The sequence below is a fragment of the Dama dama genome, chromosome 30, assembly GCF_033118175.1.
Source record: "Dama dama isolate Ldn47 chromosome 30, ASM3311817v1, whole genome shotgun sequence".
Classification (NCBI taxonomy): Eukaryota; Metazoa; Chordata; class Mammalia; order Artiodactyla; family Cervidae; genus Dama; species Dama dama.
In genome coordinates this window covers 53,164,947-53,184,281 of record NC_083710.1, presented here as the reverse complement: position 1 = coordinate 53,184,281, position 19,335 = coordinate 53,164,947, and the positions used below count along the sequence as shown (strand labels likewise).

The window sequence follows — 19,335 nt, the reverse complement described above, 5'->3', positions numbered from 1 at the left end:
AAAGAGACTTTACAATTATCATAAATTATACTGATAAGACAATATATGAGACTTTTCCTTTATAGGTTTAGAGTCTATTATCAGTGTTTCTCTACAGCAGCACTACTGACATTTTGGGGCCAGAAAATTATTTATTGTAGGGGGCAGTCTTGTGTATTGTAGAACGTATAGCAGTATATCAGTAGCAACATTGCCTCAACCCATCCAACGTGACAATCAAAAATGTCTACAACATTGCTGAATGTCTCCTGGTGGCAAAATCTTCAGAAAGTAACTCACACTGACTGGGTTTTCCCTTCCTGTTTGTTGTCTTAAGTGCCCTTGTTATTTAGCTGCTCAGTCGTGTCTGACTCTCCACAACCCCATGGACTGCAGCCCACCAGACTTCTCTGTCCATGGGATTTCCCAGGAAAGAATACTGGAGTGGGTTGCCATGTCCTTCTCCAGGGGATCTTCCCAACCCAGGGGTCGAACCTAGGTCCCCTGCATTGCAGGCAGATTCTTTCACCACTGAGCTATCAGGGAAGTCCAGTTGCCCTTGCAGTTCTCCAGAATTTTTTTTTGGCCAAAACCCGTAAGGAAAATACAAGTCTCAGCTGTCTTTGATTATAACTTCACCTTGAATCAATGTTCATTTCCTGTTGATACTGGCAGTAGATGCCATGGCTTAATTAACCACATGACAAAAATTACAGCTATATACCATTACAAATTTCTTTGTTGTTAACAGCTTCTGCCAAGGGGCATCATAACCAAATTTTCAAATGTCATGGAACCATATGACAAGTCATGCAACACAAAAGCACACGTGAGAAAGTGACAGCCACACACAAAGCATCTTACTAAAAATAAAGTGACAAGTGTTCAATGCCAAATTAAAAAGCAAGCCAGAAATAAACAATCTGAGGCTGGAAAGGGTGATGCACATTTCTCTTTAACTCTTTGGTTCTCACCAAAAAGAAAGCGTTCATGTTACAGGCAGTTATTTTCCACCATAGGCTATTGAGCAATAATGATTTTTTCCAGGTAAGTATTCCACATTGGAAAGCAAGCAAGATGTCCAGAGAAATATCACCCAGAAATATCACTTGTTTCATGTTTATAATCATTCACAAACATATTTATAAACATGAGACAAATTCTAGGCTAAAAGTCTATACTCAATTCAATTTAAATTTTTGTTTTCATTGCAGATCAACTTAAGAAAAAACTGGTAACAGAGAAAATTTTTTAATCCCAAATAATAGATTTTTGATTGCAAGTGGTCTAAAATGCACCTGAGTTTTCTGAAGACCTATCTGTATTACTTTCCATTATTCGACAAGTCATGCATTATTCATTGGTCTCCATTTATAGATAACCTCGCTTTATTGGTGTTACCCTGGCAGTTAGCTGCATGGGGAACAGCATTTAAAACAAATAGTGTACTATGCAAGCAACAATCTTGAAACACTCTACAGAAGGCATTTGCTGCTGCTGGCTAGGGCCCAAAAAAATCCTTAGCTTGCTGAGCTTCGGCATTTGGGTTTCTCTCTTCTTTTCTTAAACCAGTCATACAATGTGTCCCTGAGGGGGAACACGTACAGTCACTGGAATAGCTATACAGGTTTACATTTCCATCAAGTACTTGGACTCAGTATATTCACATTTCCTTTAAGAAAAGCCACCTGCTTACATTATAAAGTCTTATTTACCCATGAAAATTCTTCTGAAAGTTATCACTCAAAGTGTTTGTAAAGATTTTTTATCAAAACAGCTTTCCCATGACGAATCGAGATTAGCAGATGCTCAAGTGTCATGCTAAAAATTGCCTCGTACACCCTCCTGATGGAGATGTTTTAAGCACACATGAGGAACCAGATAGGAGATAATGTGCTTTTGCAAGGCCTACTGAAAGCACGCTTGGAGCCTGATTTTTAACATCAGTGGCTGAGAATTACTGGCAATTAGCTGGCTCATTGCGCCATTACATCCTTGACATCTAGAAAGGCTATATTGCTTTATATAGTGATTTTAGTTGATTTAGTTGATTTTAGTTCCCTATCATAAAGGAAATCAACCCTGAATATTCATTGGAAGGACTGATGCTAATGCTGAAGCTCCAATAATACGGCCACCTGATGCAAAGAGCTGACTCTTGGAAAAGACCCTGATGCTGGGAAAGATTGAGGGCAGGAGAAGGGGGTGACAGAGGATGAGATGGTTGGACACGAGATTGAGCAAACTCTGGGAGATGTTGAGGGACAGAGAGGCCTGGCATGCTGCAGTCCATGGGGTCACAAAGAGTCAGACACGACTGAGCTACTCAACAAGTGATTTTAGTAACTTCGAAGATCTCCACGGAGCCTGGTGGGCTGCTGTCTATGGCACTGCGCAGAGTCGGACACGAAGCGACTTAGCAGCAGCAGCAGCAAGATCTCCACACTCTCAAAATTATCCAAAACTATCAAAATTAGAGAACCTTTGAGATGAAGTAAGTTCCAGTAGGGGAAGATACTTAGCTCCTAAGGCTTAGGCAGATGAAAATATTTGTCATACTTCAATTTTCTTCTTGATCAAAAACTATTAGCAGTTGGGTTCACAAAGTTACAGCAAGGTGATATAAAATATTAAGATGTAGTCACCTGAGTATTCTGCCCTAAGCGTGAATGAGTCTACACTGCTAGTGCATATGAAAAGTTAGAAAGTTTTTGTTTTAATTTTGCTATTCGAAAAATGGGAAATATTTCCAGAAGGTTGTTTGTATAATATTTTATGTCTGCCAGGTGACAGAGTCAAATGACACAACAATCAACCCCTTTATATCCAGAGGACTGGTTCTGGGAGCTGCATTCCCAGATACAGACGGTCAACTACATAAAAAAACTGGGAACAGTTTTAAGTATAATCCTTGTAGCTTACATGGAAACTACCAATATTTTAATTTTTTGCAGCTTTGGAAGTCTGATTTGGCTTTATAACACAGCTATGTTATAAAATTCCTGACCCTAGTCAGAAACCTTGAAAATGTTTCCAAATCTTACTGAGGGAAAATAATGCCACTCAGCATCCCAACTAAGGAAGCTCTCCTTGAACTAAGAGTACACAGATAATGCCAACCGCATGCCTTCTAAACTCAAAGTAAATACCAATATAATTTTTCCATTGAAGATTTTCTAAAATATAGTTATTTGGGCTTCAACATCCAGAAATGAAAGGTTGGGCCTATGTGGCTATCAGATACCAAAATAAATAAACCCAATCTCAGGCATGTGTTTTTGTGACTTTTAATCAACTCCTTAGAGGGAAAAAAAAAAAAAAACAGGATTTGAATTTTCAACTTCTAATAAACAAAATAATGCTGTCATACGGCATTGCATGCACTGGGTACTCAGACAGAAATATGACCATTCAGTTGCAGAATTAGGAAAAATTTCCCTGTTTTAGGTCTCATGCACAGCACAGACATCCCCATGTAGTGTCATGCCAGGATAGAAATGCAATGACATACCACACAAAGGACAAGCAGTGTGTAGATTTTTTTTACTGTGAACCATAAAACTTACCCGCTCTCACCATAAATCTTTTGAAAGAGTCTAAGAAATCAGAAAATCAAAAATTAAGTCATGTTTTTCTAGTGGTGTTAGTTTCTAAATATTCAACATCTTCAAGAGTCTAATTAGAGATGGACAAATCTCAAAAGGTTGCTTCTTCAGTCACATTCTTGATCATGTCTCAAATTCTCATTGATCTCATATCTCAAGGAATTCAGATCAAGATAAAGAATTTCCTGTTTTCCTTAGAACCAAATGAACAAATTCATTTAGTAAACAAACAAACAAAAAACTTCCTGTGCCAGGAACTAATAAGAAGTTAGATTTCGGTCTACTAATTTCATTTAACCCATTATTTGTCCATCCCAAAGTTCCACAAACTGAACATTCATCAAAACGGCAAGTTGCATAACACATAAATGCAGACTCATTATCAAAATGGCCATAATTACATACATGTAAAGTGTAGCAGACAGCAAATAACATTCATGCACTGTAATAAAATTTGCACTGAACTTTAAACCATCAATGTAAGAAGTCGCACGTCAATAGTCTAAGAAGCCTGGGTCAAAATCAGACATCAAAATCAAGTTAAATGAAACTTGCAATGCCATATTTTAAGGGAAATTTTTACACCAAAAATCATGTACTCTGAAATACAAGAAACAGATAAAACCAGACTACAAGCAGAGTGTTTCAGAAATGCCTGGGCGTGAGAATAAAAGTCTTGTAAATATAATCAGAAAACAGCTTTGTGAAACGTCATATGGCAGAAGCATATCGTAGTCTTCCCTCCAGGCCAAGGGCACTGTTTGTGGATACACACCTTCTTAAACAGGTCTCAGAGGAGTGATTTTGAGACGTGCAAATATGGAATTGCACTTTTTCCACACAACAACTAGATCTGATTTCTCTCAAAGCAAAAATCAATGCTTTAACAGGATGCTTCAAAACAGCTCATGACATGCAGAGGGCAATCTGATGCTACTTTCTCACACAAGGAAAGTCACACAAGACCATCCACGACAAGCATAATCCTTGCAGAAACACACTCTGACCTCTCCACCATCAGCCGCTTTCTGTGCCTAAGCCTGCTGGCCTCTCGGATGGACTCCCACTTCTGTAAGTCCGCCTCGCTGCAGGGACCAGGGGTGAAACTGATGGGAGGAACTGAGGTTCCCAGCTTCCAAGACTGGATCTTACGAGCCAACATGTCGTCTTTCTTCTGCCTACAGGAAGGAACTAACACTCTACAACTAGTACTTTTTTCTTTCGAGGGGCATGTCCTTTCAAGCACACAGAGAAATTTTGCTTGAATTTCTGGAGGAAGCATCCAGGGTTCGGGCAACGGGACTGGCTGGTATCTATCAGGGCCTCCTGACAGAGGCACTTCTGTCTTCTGCGCTGGAATGCGGCGAACAATCATATCATCTTTTTCGAGGTCCGGAAGGACAAGTTCCCCTTCCCTACACTGCAGGATTATATCTCGCTCTATGGGATCGTCTTGCCCAGACAGCCTTCTTAAGTCTTCGAAAGCCCGGAGAACACACGGGTTTGCATGGAAAGCCCTGGTCTTTCTGACAAAGAAGTCGTCATTCTCTAAGTCGGGATCCAGGACTGGCATCTCCAGGGCATCTCCTGGTCCACAGCCTGGTGCGTAAGAGAGGTTCCTTCTGCGTGTTATGAGCCGGGGGCCAGCCGTGGGGTCGATTTTGATATTTGTTTCAGAAGACAAGATGTCATCAGAATATGTCTGGAGGGCCTGAAGTAATAAAAACTGACTGAAGCATAGGAAAGAAAAAGGAAGGGAGAATCTTATTAAGTTTGGGGAGAAAAGGTAATTAGCAGCAGACCAACTAACTAGCCAGTCCCTGTGTGTGAATTATTTAAGAGGGCCATGGGAGGGATTCTAGCTGGGAAGTAACACCAGCATTTAATGCCATGGCCCATGATACCATTTAATGAAATTAGAGCAGAGTCCACTTCTCAGGAAAGGTGGATATCGCTGAGGCCAAGGGATGGCGCTACAGTGGGAAGAGAGTGAACCTGCCTGACACACCCAGTGCTCTGTCCACCCTTCCTCATCCCATCGGCCACAACGGCCTGACTCCCTTCCCAGAGAAGCGGCAATGATCCTGAAAGGTTTCCAGAGCTGAGCAATAAACGCTTTATGCAAGAGGCACAGGTGGTCAGCGGAAATTAAATTCAGCGCTCTGAAGCCTTGTTTAAAAAGCTCTGATGAATTTCTTCTTTGCGTTTTCTCACCAGTCTTGCCTGCCCCAGTGTCTGTCTACAGGTTATTTCCTTTCTCCACAGCTCCACACATAGCACAGCTGTATAATTAGGTCAGCAGTCTAAAAAGCCTTTTTAAATGGTTTTCAACAAGAACTGATGATGCCACATGTAACTGTACTATTGAACATGATTGGGCTAAAGAATATTTAATCCTATTAGACTTTCAAGCTCACACGCTTGCACAGAAAGCATGATGTTATATGTTACGCTTTCATATCTCAGTATTAAGTGAGTGAGCGTCCACGATTCAGCTCATCACGGTCAGCAGTTAATGGGGCAGCGGAAGTTGGCACAAGTGTCGCAGGCCGGACTCCAAGCAGGCGGGCTCATGCAGGCAGGTACACCTGGGCTCATCTGAAGCACCACGGGTTCTCCTGGCTGCATGGGGGTCCCAGGAGTTTCTGGCCCGTTTGGTAGCCAGTTCCAGCAAGAGTGAACGTCTTTGACAGTTGCTGTCTAGCCTAGGATCTGCTTTCTGTATTCTACTAAAAATGGTGGAGCTTCTGTCAGAGCCTGAATCCTCATCGTCAGAGTCTGAATTCCTTCTACTTGGAGTAACACAGAGAAAGGAAAGAAAAGACAACAAAGAATGATGTAACTAAAAATACTGTCCAGCTCTGGCTGTATAGAAGACTTTTTAAAATCCAGATCCTAAAGTCTAAATTCAGTGTTGTTTTTTTTTTTTCAGCGAGCACGTTTATAGATGTTGGAGGGAAATTAATCTCTCTCTTATAAAATGCCCACATAGAATGCACCCAGTTAGGGTACTGAATGGACACTGGAATGAAAGAAACATGCACAAAGACAAACCTGAATCCCTGAAATTCTTTATACCACGGTTTGTAAGTTTCCCTTTTTATTCGTTTCCAGTTCACATCCTCTGGGATCCAGCATTTGGGAAGAAACTGATCAAAAGCATTCCCTGGGCTTGGCATAACTGGGCTTAGCTTTCGCACATAAAGATCATCCTTTACAGTGTTGGGAACACTTCTCTTGTCTTCGTTCTCTTCCAAATAACAAGAGGAGTCTGAAGTTTCTTGTACTGTTGGCCAGTTCTCCACGTGTGTGCCCCAAGTTCTCCTCTCGTTACTGTTCAAAACATCCAACCAGTTAAGACACTGCGTGAGCAATTTGTGACACAGAACACAAGAGGCATGCTTTCTGTCTCACAAAGTTCACACTGTGAACGCAGCCAATTCGTTTCCATTCTCATCATTCTCATCATTCCAGACCCTACAACAAAGTTAAGGCATTATAACAGCATCTCATTTTAAGTAGAGAAGAGCTTGATACACAAGGGCCAGAGACACTTATAAAATGTGTTAAAAGAGAGAGACAAATCGCAAACCATCTGGGGTGTTACTTTATGTATTAAAAATCAATAGCACAATAGGCATTCCGATCCAGGAGAAATTTTTCTGACCTCGTCAGTTTGTACAGCCCAGTGGTTAATGGGTCAGCAGGAGAAAAGATGGGTGAACAAGATTTAGGAGAGATGAAACTCTCAGGCCTCTTTTTCACTTGGAATCTACGGTTCGCTAAGTCATCCCAAACTATATCCGGCAGCCTCCGTTCCTCCTCCGAGTCCGATCCACTTTCAGAACCATACACCTCCGTCGGATAGGAAGCTGGATTCGAAAAATCACGCTCTGCTCTGCTGATTTGATGGGAAATTAAAGAATTCTTTTTGTGTTCACTGAGCTCCATCAACACAGATTTTTAAAAAATGGAAACAAGCAACACTGCAGAGTCACAATGAACAACGTAAGTCATCCAGGAAGCTGAAAGACAACCAGTGAGTCAAAGGCACGCATCTAAAAAAAGAACCGGCAAATCATATGCTGACATTCTAAAACGGAAGAAATCTCTTCAAGATATGGATGACTAAAAACACAGGTAAGAAAAAGAAAGATTTTCATTAATGAAGTTTTATGTTATCTATGAAATACAGTTTAAGAATTATTCCTTTTACCAAATTTAAATATCCCAGCAAATTCCCCAAGCCGAATGAATTTTAAAACTCAGTAATCAGCTCGCATCCCAGTACCTTGGAAACGTTCCATCTGCTTCTGTGTAGACGGCGCTTGCCCAGCTTCGTCTGTTATCCTCATTTTTGTCCAGCTTTTTCTTCCTCAAGGGTGCTGGCACGTACGATGGCTGTCTACTTTTGTTGGGTAAAAAGCGATTGAAGGGTAACGCAGACTTGGGTTCAATAGCCGAAATCCTTCTATAGGACATATCATCTTTATTATGGTCCTGCATTTTGAATGTAAATTCAGAATCTGTGTCACTTTCACAACCTATTAACAACAACAAAAAAAAAAGACACAGGAATTTGCTTTAGTCTCCAGATTTTTCATCTAACTGAAACCCACACAGCCTGCCTGCTTTGTCTTTCCCTTGGAAACCCAGGGCTCTACTGCTCACTGTGGGGAATATTTTTAGAAATTTGTCACGAAGTTGTGATAAGACCCATTAGGAGGAACTTGCTTTGCATACTGGAGGTACACACAGTACATTCTTCCACTGGTACACATTCTAAGTAGAAAAAGTTCCAGTTTATGGCTGAACCCCTTTTCTACTCAATCTTCTCGTGATTTTTTGTAAAATTTGCTGATGGATTACATGTAGATATAGTGTAGCCACAGAATCAAAGATGCCTAACATGAGATCTGAACTGACTTCAAGGGAACCTCAGTCATTTAAAATAAACTGTGCCATCATTCAAAATTTCTGTGAGGCGAGAGACCAAGAAAGACAAAGAAAAGATGCAAAAAGCACATGATCACAAAGAAGTTTGACAGATACTTATGAGACCCTTATGAGCAAGAATCACACATAACATACATGGTTAGACCAAATGACTCCTAAAGTCCTAAAGGAATATTAAGAGACCACAGAACTCAAGGCATTTTCTGACAGTGGTCACAGAAATATGGGGAACCTCCTATTTTGATTCAATATCATTTATGCACATATCTGAAAGAATACAGTTTGATACACCTCAAGGTCAGATAACTACAAACACTACTCTGTTCTCAAAACAAAACAAAACAAAAAGCCAGTCTGTCCTTTTAAATACATGGGAAGAAATGAAGGTACAAAACATTATAGATACAGCTGAGCCGTCTCCCTTGCTGCCCTTTTTTTCCCGCCTCTGTGTGTTTGTGAAGGAAAGTTGCAAATGCCACGGTCTTCGGTAGATTGGTAGCTAAGTACCTGGGAGCCACCTGCTCTTAGCAAAAGAACACTTCCAGGTTAACCTGAGCCAAAGGCAGTCTGTCCCCTCTTCCCTGGCTGGCAGGAGTCTACAGTGAGTAAAACTGACAGAACCCTTCAGGAAGCAGTTGAACACACAGCTAGGAGACCTTGAGACCAGAACAGGGAAACCAGGTATCACCAGAAATATCAATAGTCAATAATCTGGTGCTTTGTTTTTACTGCCTCCAAAATGAATACATTTTTTGTAAGTAAGAGAGAAGTGTCAAGATTCTTACTAAAATTTTGTACTTGCAAATTTTTAAATATAAGAACAGTTCTGCTTTGGAAATTTTTTAAGTTAATTTTTTTTAGTCCACTACAGTATGCTGGAGAGTAGGCAAATATTCTTGATATGGCAAGAGATATGGATGAAAACTATCACCTGCCCCATCAATAAACAAAGGATGTTTCAGCCATCAAGCCATCAGCCACTGCAGCCATCCATGAGTGTGTGCCCTGAGGGGCTTCAGGGTGGATAAAAACAGGATACTAGCCCTAGGTAGTTAAGTGCTAGCCTTGAAGGTATTAGTCACTCTATTGTGTCCAACTGTTTGTGACTCCATGGACACTAGCCCGCCAGGTTCCTCTGTCCATTGGATTCTCTAGACAAAAATACTGGAGTGGGTAGGCATTTTCTTCTCCAGGGGATCTTCCCAACCCAGGAATTGAACCTGGGTCTCCTGTATTGCAGGTGGATTCTCTGCTGTCTGAGTCACTACGGAAGGTGCATTTCAAAGGAATGATTTCAGTGAGCTCAGTCCCCAGCATCTTCTTATACACAGAAAAGCTTGAAATTCATAACCTGAGATGTCTGGTTTTTCTTTAGTTAATAGTAATCTTTTGATATTCTGACTACCTGGCTGTTTGGGGGCTTTTTTGTTTTTTGATTGCTGCTGCTGCTGCTGCGAAGTCGCTTCAGTCGTGACTGAGTCTGTGCGACCCCATAGACGGCAGCCCACCAGGCTCCCCCGTCCCTGGGACTCTCCAGGCAAGAACACTGGAGTGGGTGGCCATTTCCTTCTCCAATGCATGAAAGGGAAAAGTGAAAGTGAAGTCGCTCAGTCGTGTCCGACTCTTAGCAGAAACTCCTATACATCCTGGCTCCTCCCTTACCTCTTCAAAGCAGTCCCTCAGAGCTATCTGAGAGGTTGTCTTCAGGGCTAAGTCCTCAGGAAGTCTGCTAAACAAAACATAATTCTCTGCCTTTAGATTGCACTTCTTTCTATCCGTCAACAGAGGTTTCCTATAAAACCTAGGAATATGACTGAAATTCATTAACCTAAAAATATTAATCTTATCATCAATACTATTGATCATCAATTTGGGATTACAATCTGGTGTAGGTAGCAGAATTTCAACAGAATGATAAAAAAAAAAAAAAAAAATAGTTTTATCATCCTGGAGGGCTCCCAGGATTTTTTTCCCTTCCTTAGTTGTAATTACCAAGTCTTCACTCCCACCCTCTTCAAACAAGGTCTGCAACTCCTTTCCCACGATCAGGAAGCAGCGTGACAGTAACCCTCTGCTTTTCATCACAGGGACCAGGCACCCAGCCCAACAAGAGTCTGCGGAGAAGGCTCACACCACTGAACCACTGCATGGGAACTGACCAGAGGCTATAAACTCCCACACGCCTTCAATGCATGTCCCTTTTATTATTGTTGTGAAGTGAAAGTCGCTCAGTTGTGTCTGACTCTTTGTGACCCCATGGACTACACATACACAGTCCATGGACTTCTCCAGGCCAGAATACTGGAGTAGGTAGCCTTTCCCTTCTCCAGTGTTTATTATTGTTGGCCATATATAAATCCAAACAAAGCACATGTTAGGTTCTTCAGTACAGTCCAAAGTAATATAGTAGGTTGAGAATTTCAACCTCTGCATTCACAGCTTTAATCACTCAGATGAATTATGAACTCAGATTTGTTTCCTTAAAACTATCTTAAGAGTCATCTGGGCTATGAAAATGTTACACCGAGATCACAAACAGCCAACAAATACAGCAGTAATTAAAAAGGTTAACTTAAATAGCTATTCACTTTTCTTTGTTGTTAACATGTTTTTGAATTTTAATATTTTTATTTTTAATAGAAAGATAATTGCTTTATAGTGTTATGTTAGTTTCTTCTGTAGAACAACATGAATCAACTATAAGTATATCTGCGTGCATGCTCAGTCCCTTCAGCTGTGTCCGACACTTTGAGACCCCATGGACTGTAGCCCGCCAGGCTCCTCTTTCCATGGAATTCTCCAGGCAAGAATACTGGAATGGGATGCGTCTCCTGCATTGGCAGGCAGCTTCTTTACCACCAGCGCCACCTGGGAAGCCCATGCATGTGAAGTCACTTCAGTCACGTGGGAAGCCTATGAGAGAGAGAAAGAGTGTGTGTGTGTGTGTGTGTGTGTGTGTACACATACATATATATCCCCTCCCTCTTGGGAAGCCCATGTGGGAAGCCTATGAGAGAGAGAAAGAGTGTGTGTGTGTGTGTGTGTGTGTGTGTGTGTGTGTGTGTGTGTACACATACATATATATCCCCTCCCTCTTGGGAAGCCCATGGAGAAAGAGTGTGTGTGTGTGTGTGTGTGTGTGTGTGTGTGTGTGTGTGTGTGTGTGTACACATACATATATATCCCCTCCCTCTTGGGAAGCCCATGCATGTGAAGTCACTTCAGTCACGTGGGAAGCCCACGAGAGAGAGAGAGAGAGAGAGAGAGAGAGAGAGTGTGTGTGTGTGTGTGTTTGTGTGTGTACATACATATATATCCCCTCCCTCTTGAGCATCCCTCCTACCCCCCCATCCCACCCTCTAGGTCATCACAGAGCATGGAGCTGAGTTCCCTGTGCTATAGAGCAGCTTCCCACTAGCTATTTATTTTACACATGGGAGTGTATCTATGTCAGTGCTACTCTCTCAATTTGTCCCATCTTCTCCTTCCCCCATCTCATTCACTTTTCAAATTTTTAAAAGCAATCACTATTCAAAAAGCTAAATAATTTGGATTTATAATATTTGCTGATTCATTTTACTCTGGAAAAACAAATTCAATATACACTGCTTTTATGTAAATTTAATTAGGAAAACAGTAGTAATAAAAGGTGAATTCTAGCTCATGATTGCATGCTAAAGCATTTAGAAACAAGTGTAATGTATTCTGAAGTGCCTTGAAAAATAAAATGGGTAATTAATGCCTAGAGAACAAGAGCTTGGTGTGTAATAAAGCAAGCATGGTAAATGTTATGATAGAACTAGGTGGCAGGTATGCACATGCTAAGTCACTTCAGTCCTATCCAATTCTTTGGGACCCTGATGGACTGTGGCCTCCTAGGTTGCTCTGTCCATGGGATGCTCCAGGCAAGAATACTGGAATGCATTGCCAAGCCCTCCTCCAAGGGATCTTCCCGAACCAGGGATTAAACCCACATCTCTATGTTTCCTGCATTGGCAGGCAGGTTCTTTACCACTAGTGCCACTGGGAAAGCCCAGCAGTTACATAGGCAGGCATGTAAAATTCTTCCTACTTTGCTGATGTTTGAAAATGTTTTATAATAAAAGCAGGAAAACGTTTAAAATAAAAGTGTAATCAAACTAAACAAGCAAAGTGAAATCTCTAACAATCCAGCACAAACTCACAACCAGAACTCTCAATATTTTCATGTTGCTGGTGGAAGCACAGAAATAGTTCAAGAAACCACTTATGGTTTCAATATAATCAAATTTGAATCACAAGAGGTTTACAGTCAGTAAACTCCAGTTACAGTTACAGAAATTTCTGACGCCACCCAACAGCCATAGGAAAAAGACTTGTATTTAAATAATGAATTTTACATTGGGATTTTGAAAGAAAACTCCTTCTCATAACAGAATGACTTTCATTAACATGTTCCTCTCATACTTGTTCTGGGTTGACTTTGACCATGACAGAAGCAAAAGATATTTTCTAATACAATGCCAGTGTTGCTCCTTAATCAACCAAAGTTTAGCATAATATTCTATCAAGACAGATATCAATCACTTCGTTTCTTGGGTAGAGATAATTATTAAAATATTTTCCTGTTTTTTCTTAGACGTTTTTTCTTTTTATCTTTTGCCAAAAAGAAAAGGGAAGAAAGGAAGTTATTCAGGAACTAGAACACACTTTTACAGAATCTTATTTACTTTCTTTTTTATGTCTAGATATATCAGTTATTAGGCCTCAGAGGCAGAGATTGTTAAACCTGAATATGGAGGAAAAAGAAATAGGATAGACTATCGCTGATCAAACAGGTCATAGTTAACTGCCTCTTCCCTTGTGGTTTAGTCACTCAGTTGTGTCTGACTCTTTTAGGATCCATGGACAGGAGCCCTCCAGGCTCCTCTATCCATGGGATTTCCCAGGCAAGAATCCTGGAGTGGGTTGCCATTTCTTCTCCAGGGATCTTTCTGTTCCAGGGATTGAACCCACGTCTCCTGAATTGGCAGGCAGATTCTTTACTGCTCCCCTAATCCCCTCCAAAAACAGATTTTTAAAAAGTGAAACTATCACCCCCCGAGGGGCAATACAGTGAGAAAGGAACAAGAGAGACAGAGAAAGAGAGAGAGAAAAGGAAGGAAGGAGAGACATAAGGAAGAAAGGAAAGACAAGACACCCTCAGTTCTATTCCAGTCTCCACGATATATACTTCCTGGTGAAGTTTTTGTCTCAATAATTTTCCCTCCATTTTTCTACTCTCTCCCATTCCCAGTTTTCTCTCAATACACTAAGAAATAAAAATAAACTATCAAGTCCAAAATGCAGCTCACCTTCACGTGCCCCCCTCAACGTGATATCGGAGGAGCAGCTTGTGAATGACCTTGATCCCAAAGAGTCCAAGCTCTCAAACGAGTCCTCCCTCTTACAGTTGCCTGGAGAAGCCAGAAGCTCCCCGCGCTCAGGGCCCCAGATGTCGCTGTAACCACTGTCCCTGCCACTCCTCTTCAGGCAGCTGGACTCTTCAAGTGCCTAAAGGACATGTGTTCGGAAATAGTAAGTGAGCAAAAACTTCCAAAAATGTCATCAGTTATGGCGTCTTTGTTTGCATAGCTCAAGTCATGCTATCTCTGATTAGATGAGGCAATGAGATTTCCCAGTGGAATGTCAGAAAAAAATTTGATAGAAATCAGAACATAAATCTGTAAATGTCTTCCCATGACTTAACACTTTAGCACTCATGTGACAACATGGAGGTACCCAGTATTACTTACTAAGGTAACAGAATCTATTTAATAATGAGGAAACTTTCAATCAAAGAACAACTAATAATTAGAGTAACATTCAAGAGCTAAAATCATACAGTTTTCTGGCAATAAACATAAAAGGAGGCAAAGAGAAAAGTCAACCTTAATTTTGATATTCAAAAGGAGAAGAGAATAAGAGTGCATTCAGCCTACCTCCAGGAAATTTTAGGGGTCATTTCTACTGAACAACAACAACAAAACCATAACAAAGTTATTCAACAAAAAGAAAAGTTTTAAAAGAGAGAGGGGTAAGAATAGCAGGTATACACTTCACAAACTTGTCTATTTTCACTGATTACAAAACTAGATCTGAACCAAGGAAAGCTCACTGGTTACAAAATTAGATCTGAACCAAGAAAAGCGGACTTGTTTGCTGATATATAATACATTTCCCCTGTATCTAGATGAAATATTTGTTTGGTTCCTAAAACAGTTATTTAGAAACAAAGTAAATGTCATTAACCATAGGTTTGTAAATCATATAGAACTTACTAAAATGAGCATTTTTAACTAACTTTCCTCTAAGAAAGTTAATAGCAAAATACAATTGGACTTTTAAAAATTAGCATTTCAGTAGAATTTATAAAGCCTTTAGCATAGTCCTAATACATAATAATCAGTGAACAGTTAGCAACTCTATAATTTTTTAATACAGTAGAGTTAATTTTGTTACTTAACAGCAAAATGAGAAATGTTATTTTCAGATAATGATACTAACAAAGAGATAAGAATTCCTAGGTTCTAAAAAAAAAAAAGAATTCCTAGGTTCTTTAACAACCAAACGTAATATGTGAACCTTTCATTAAATCATTATTTAGACAAGAAGCTATGAAACAGAGTTGGGAAACAATTGGGATGTTTTGAATATAGACTGGGTATTAAATAATGGGGAATATTCATGAATGTTCTTTGGTCTAGGAGACATTGTAGGTATACAGAAGAATATTCTTACTGTTAGGAACAGCATGCTGAGTATTTAGGAGTGAGCAACCTGAAATCTACATGAAATAATGGATAGATACCTAAATAAAGCCAACATGGGACATGTTTAATGATTAAATCTGATGGAAAACAGGTGGGTATTTGTTACACTACTCTTTCAATTTTGAATTATGAATATTTTCAACATGTGGAAAAAGTTGAAGAAAAAAGGTTTACAATGAATAATTAGCAGCCGTCTCAGGCATACTTTTGGTTAAGACTGGATGTCAATTTGTGGTTGAATTGTGTGACAAGTGTTTAAGTGCCAATAAGGCCCAATAGATTTATGTGAGATTTTATATATTTTATCTGCCACACACACCCTGGAATTAGAGTTGACATCTTGTCACACAAATGCAAGTGCCTACCCTGTACTCTATGTCCAAATGGAGACATATGTCCAAGCAGATGGAGAAGCTGGTGCCACCAAAATACTTCTCAAAAAATATAAAATTTAAAATTCTAAGTAAATCTTTAGATTCATCAGGTTTCTTAAACACATATTTGTTGAATCCTTAGAGTGCAACACACAGGAAATGATTCTTGACCTCCTAAGTGTTAAAAGTTAATGATGACGTGCCAACATAGTTGTAAAAGAACTGGAGTTTGGCCCTGTTGCCTGGTTCCTCCCCCACCCCGCCAACAAGGACTTTCCTCTGACAAGTCACCTAAAGTGAGTCACCTACAACTTATAGGATGACTCAAGGTCAACAGTTGACTGAATTTCTTTTGGCTGCACTCAGGCCTTCCCTAGTTGTGGCGAGTGGGGGCTACTCTCTAGTTGCGGTGCTCAGGTTTCTCAACGTGGTAGCTTCTCCTACTGTGGAGCGTGGGCTCCAGGGCACGGGGGCTCAGTAATTATGGCACATGGGCTTACTTGCTCCATGGCATGTGGAATCTTCCCAGACCAGGGATCGAACTTGTGTTCCCTGCCTTGGCAGTGGATTCTTAACCACTGGACCACCAGGGAAGTCCCTGCAAGTATTTTTTCTTTATTCATATTTTAGATTGGCTATTAAGCATAACTAGTTAAGGGAGAAAAGTTTGATGAACACAATGGTTTTGATTTTAAGAGAACAGATGCAACACATATACTGACATACCTCTGATGGCTTTCCACCTGCCATAATAATGGAATGGAACCACAGCTATAGCTTTACCTATGAAAAATTCTTTGGGTATCCACTCTGGTTTTGACACTGGTGGCAGGAAACACTTAAGTAAAGCATTCCCAGCACACTCTATGAGGGTTACTGAACCTGACTCAGACTGCCATAAAAAGAACCAAAGGCTGTAAAGAGAACACACTAATGCAAGGGCCAAAGTCCCATGTTATTTTTAACTGGATGTTTTCCTAGCTGAAATAACTGTAAGGCAGACTCTGCTCATGCTTGAAGCCCCGCCACATTCATCCTTCCAAGCCCAGCCCTCCACCATTGCACTGACCTACTTGTTCATCTGTCTACATCAAACAATTGTGCGGTAAGGATGGGTCATCTCCCTTGTGTGAGAGCTTTCTCTAACATAACACCTCATATAGTGCTCAGGTATGATATTATCTCAACAATTATCTGAATTAACTGTTTTAAGGAATTTAAATAGGATATTATCAACTCCTTATGATTTAAAAATAAAAATCCAGAAGGACTACTCTAACCTTCAAGACTATAATCTCAACTCTCTATAATATATATGGCTGAGCTTAGGCAAAACTAAAGACGAGAGTAGTTATAAGGCAAAGAGATCATTTTCATCCTGGCCTAGAACATCTATTTTCCAATCATAGTAACTAGCATTTATTACATCCTTACAATGTGCCAGCGACTAATGCTAAATGCCTGATGGGTACAGAATCATTTACTGGTCATAAAGACCCATCAAGCAACTACTATTAATTAGATAGTGATAAATTATTTTGATGACATATTTTCTCCTGAATACTGCAGATTCTCCTACATAAATACCCCCATGGCGATTAGTTCTCCCATTTGATCTTATGAATGAGGATCTGGCCAACTCTGGTTAGCCTTGGCACTTGACTCTCTTCAAATAGTCTTTAAACACTCAAAATTTGCAACACTGACTCCAAAATATGAAGGACTAGAAATGTGTTTAAAACCAAAGATTCTAACTTAAAAATCTTAATCAAGTTTCACATAACAGCATTTATTACTCTCTAGGAAACAGACGTAGCATGGTAGAATTGTGAAGATAATGGAATAAGAACATTAGAGATATAGTGACCCATGGCAAAACAATGAGATAAAGAAACTGAGTAACATACACACATTTTAATAGCCTGAAGCAGTTACAGGTTGAGTTCATAATGAGTATAGAAAGAGTTGGGTTATATAAGGTGTTGAAGAAAGAAAGTCAATGAGTCTCTCACTGAGTTACCTAAAATTAAGAAATAAATACCTATACCTATATCACATATCCTGGAAACTGGTCTGAACTACTCACTCCTTGGTGGTGGCTTATGAAGTCAGCAGATAAGTAACAATCCTCTCTACCCATCCCAATCAGAGCCACCACATTTTGTAGAAAAAGTAAAAGAAGGCAGAGGGCACATGGAAAAAATAGGGGAAGGGGAAGATAAGTACTATTAGTTGGAGTAAATGTCTCATATAGATAGAGTTTCCTTACCTTAGTCAGAGCTTGTCCTAAAAGATTCTCAAATGCTTTCAAATTAAGATAGGGACCATTATAGTAGGGGTTACTTTGTGCTTTTCTTCCCAGCCAGTACAAAGTTATCAAAACCTTAAAAAAAAAAAAAAAATGCCATGAAACAACCGATGAGTCTAAGTAATTAACAGCAAGCTTAAATGCAAGTGAGCACTCTAGATAAAAGACCATATGTATCTATGGTTGAAAAGTAGACTTCCTTTTAAATTACATGAAGGAGAAGGGTCATCAAAAATGTTCTTCTCTGAGCACATTCTAACACCAAAAGCTTAGACCCCCAACAAGTATTTGTACATTCTACCAGTAACCACGAAGCAGGAAAAAATTCACAGGAAGAAAACATAAAGTAAACTTTTCAGACAATATTTTTCCAACAAACTTACAGACTAAACACTTAAAATCAATAGTTCTCAGCTTCCCTAACAAGGATATTTAGCCCTTATGATTTTTAAATAAAGCTGTCACATTTTTAGAAATTCTTCTAATATGCAGCATACTATATATATGTCTACACTGGCTAATTCCTCAGAGTTCTTAAACATTTAGTGTTTCTCCTTAAAGTCTGATTTTGGTGGCTTCTGACTTACTCTCCTAAAACTCCTATAGCCTGTTTATCTGCCTTTGCGTGCATGCTAAGTCGCTTCAATCACGTCCAACTCATTGCAACCCTATGGACCACAGCCTGCCAGGCTCCTCTGTACATAGGATTCTCCAGGCGAGAATACTGGAGTGCATCTCCCTGCCCCCTCCAGTGGATCTTCCTGACTCAGGAATCAAACCCACACCTCCTGCATCTCCTGATTTCACAGGCAAGGTCTTTGTTACTAGCGCCACCTGGGAAGCCCTTATCTGCCTTTACCACATTACTAACATGTAAGGACCCACTTCCTAAATTTAACCCACCTTCTTATACTATGAGATCAGATAATATACGTTTCAACCATATTTAAGCACATTTAGAATTTGTTTCTAACAAAAATTCCATTAGAAAAAGGACAGAGAACATATCAGATATTTTTAGTTCTCACTACCCTATTACAGAACACATTAAGAAACCATTTATAATATTCCATTAAATATGTATCTTACATTTTTCACTCTCCTATCAGTTTCTTCTTGCCTGTAGAGAAGAAAAAAGAAAATATTCATTAAGTAATATCTATGAACCTGAATGAAATTGTTAATTATTAACTAGGAAAAAACTCACTTGTATTCTAAAGTTCTATGAATGTTAATATCACCTGGAAGTTCAGAAACTTTACAGAGTGTATTACCCATCAGAGGATTTTTCCATATTCATTGATTTCACGAAATATAATGGT

The 19,335-nt window shown here is 39.8% G+C and overlaps 1 protein-coding gene across 6 annotated transcripts in view; it reads right to left on the bottom strand.

The window, feature by feature from the left end:
- The window catches only part of LMO7 (LIM domain 7), a 212,263-nt gene that overhangs the window by 47,262 nt on the left and 145,666 nt on the right, over nt 1–19,335 (bottom strand). For 4 of the 6 annotated variants that reach the window (XM_061133683.1, XM_061133686.1, XM_061133685.1 and 1 more), the window contains exons 5-9: nt 19,103–19,133; nt 17,975–18,088; nt 13,874–14,072; nt 7,876–8,128; nt 3,546–3,575 (exon numbers count right to left, since the gene is read on the bottom strand). In XM_061133683.1, coding sequence (XP_060989666.1) covers nt 3,546–3,575; nt 7,876–8,128; nt 13,874–14,072; nt 17,975–18,088; nt 19,103–19,133 — 627 coding nt within the window. Of the gene's footprint in view, nt 1–3,545; nt 3,576–4,591; nt 5,315–6,638; nt 6,918–7,875; nt 8,129–13,873; nt 14,073–17,974; nt 18,089–19,102; nt 19,134–19,335 lie in introns of all 6 variants that reach the window. The other 2 variants (XM_061133687.1, XM_061133682.1) reach the window with 2 other exon arrangements.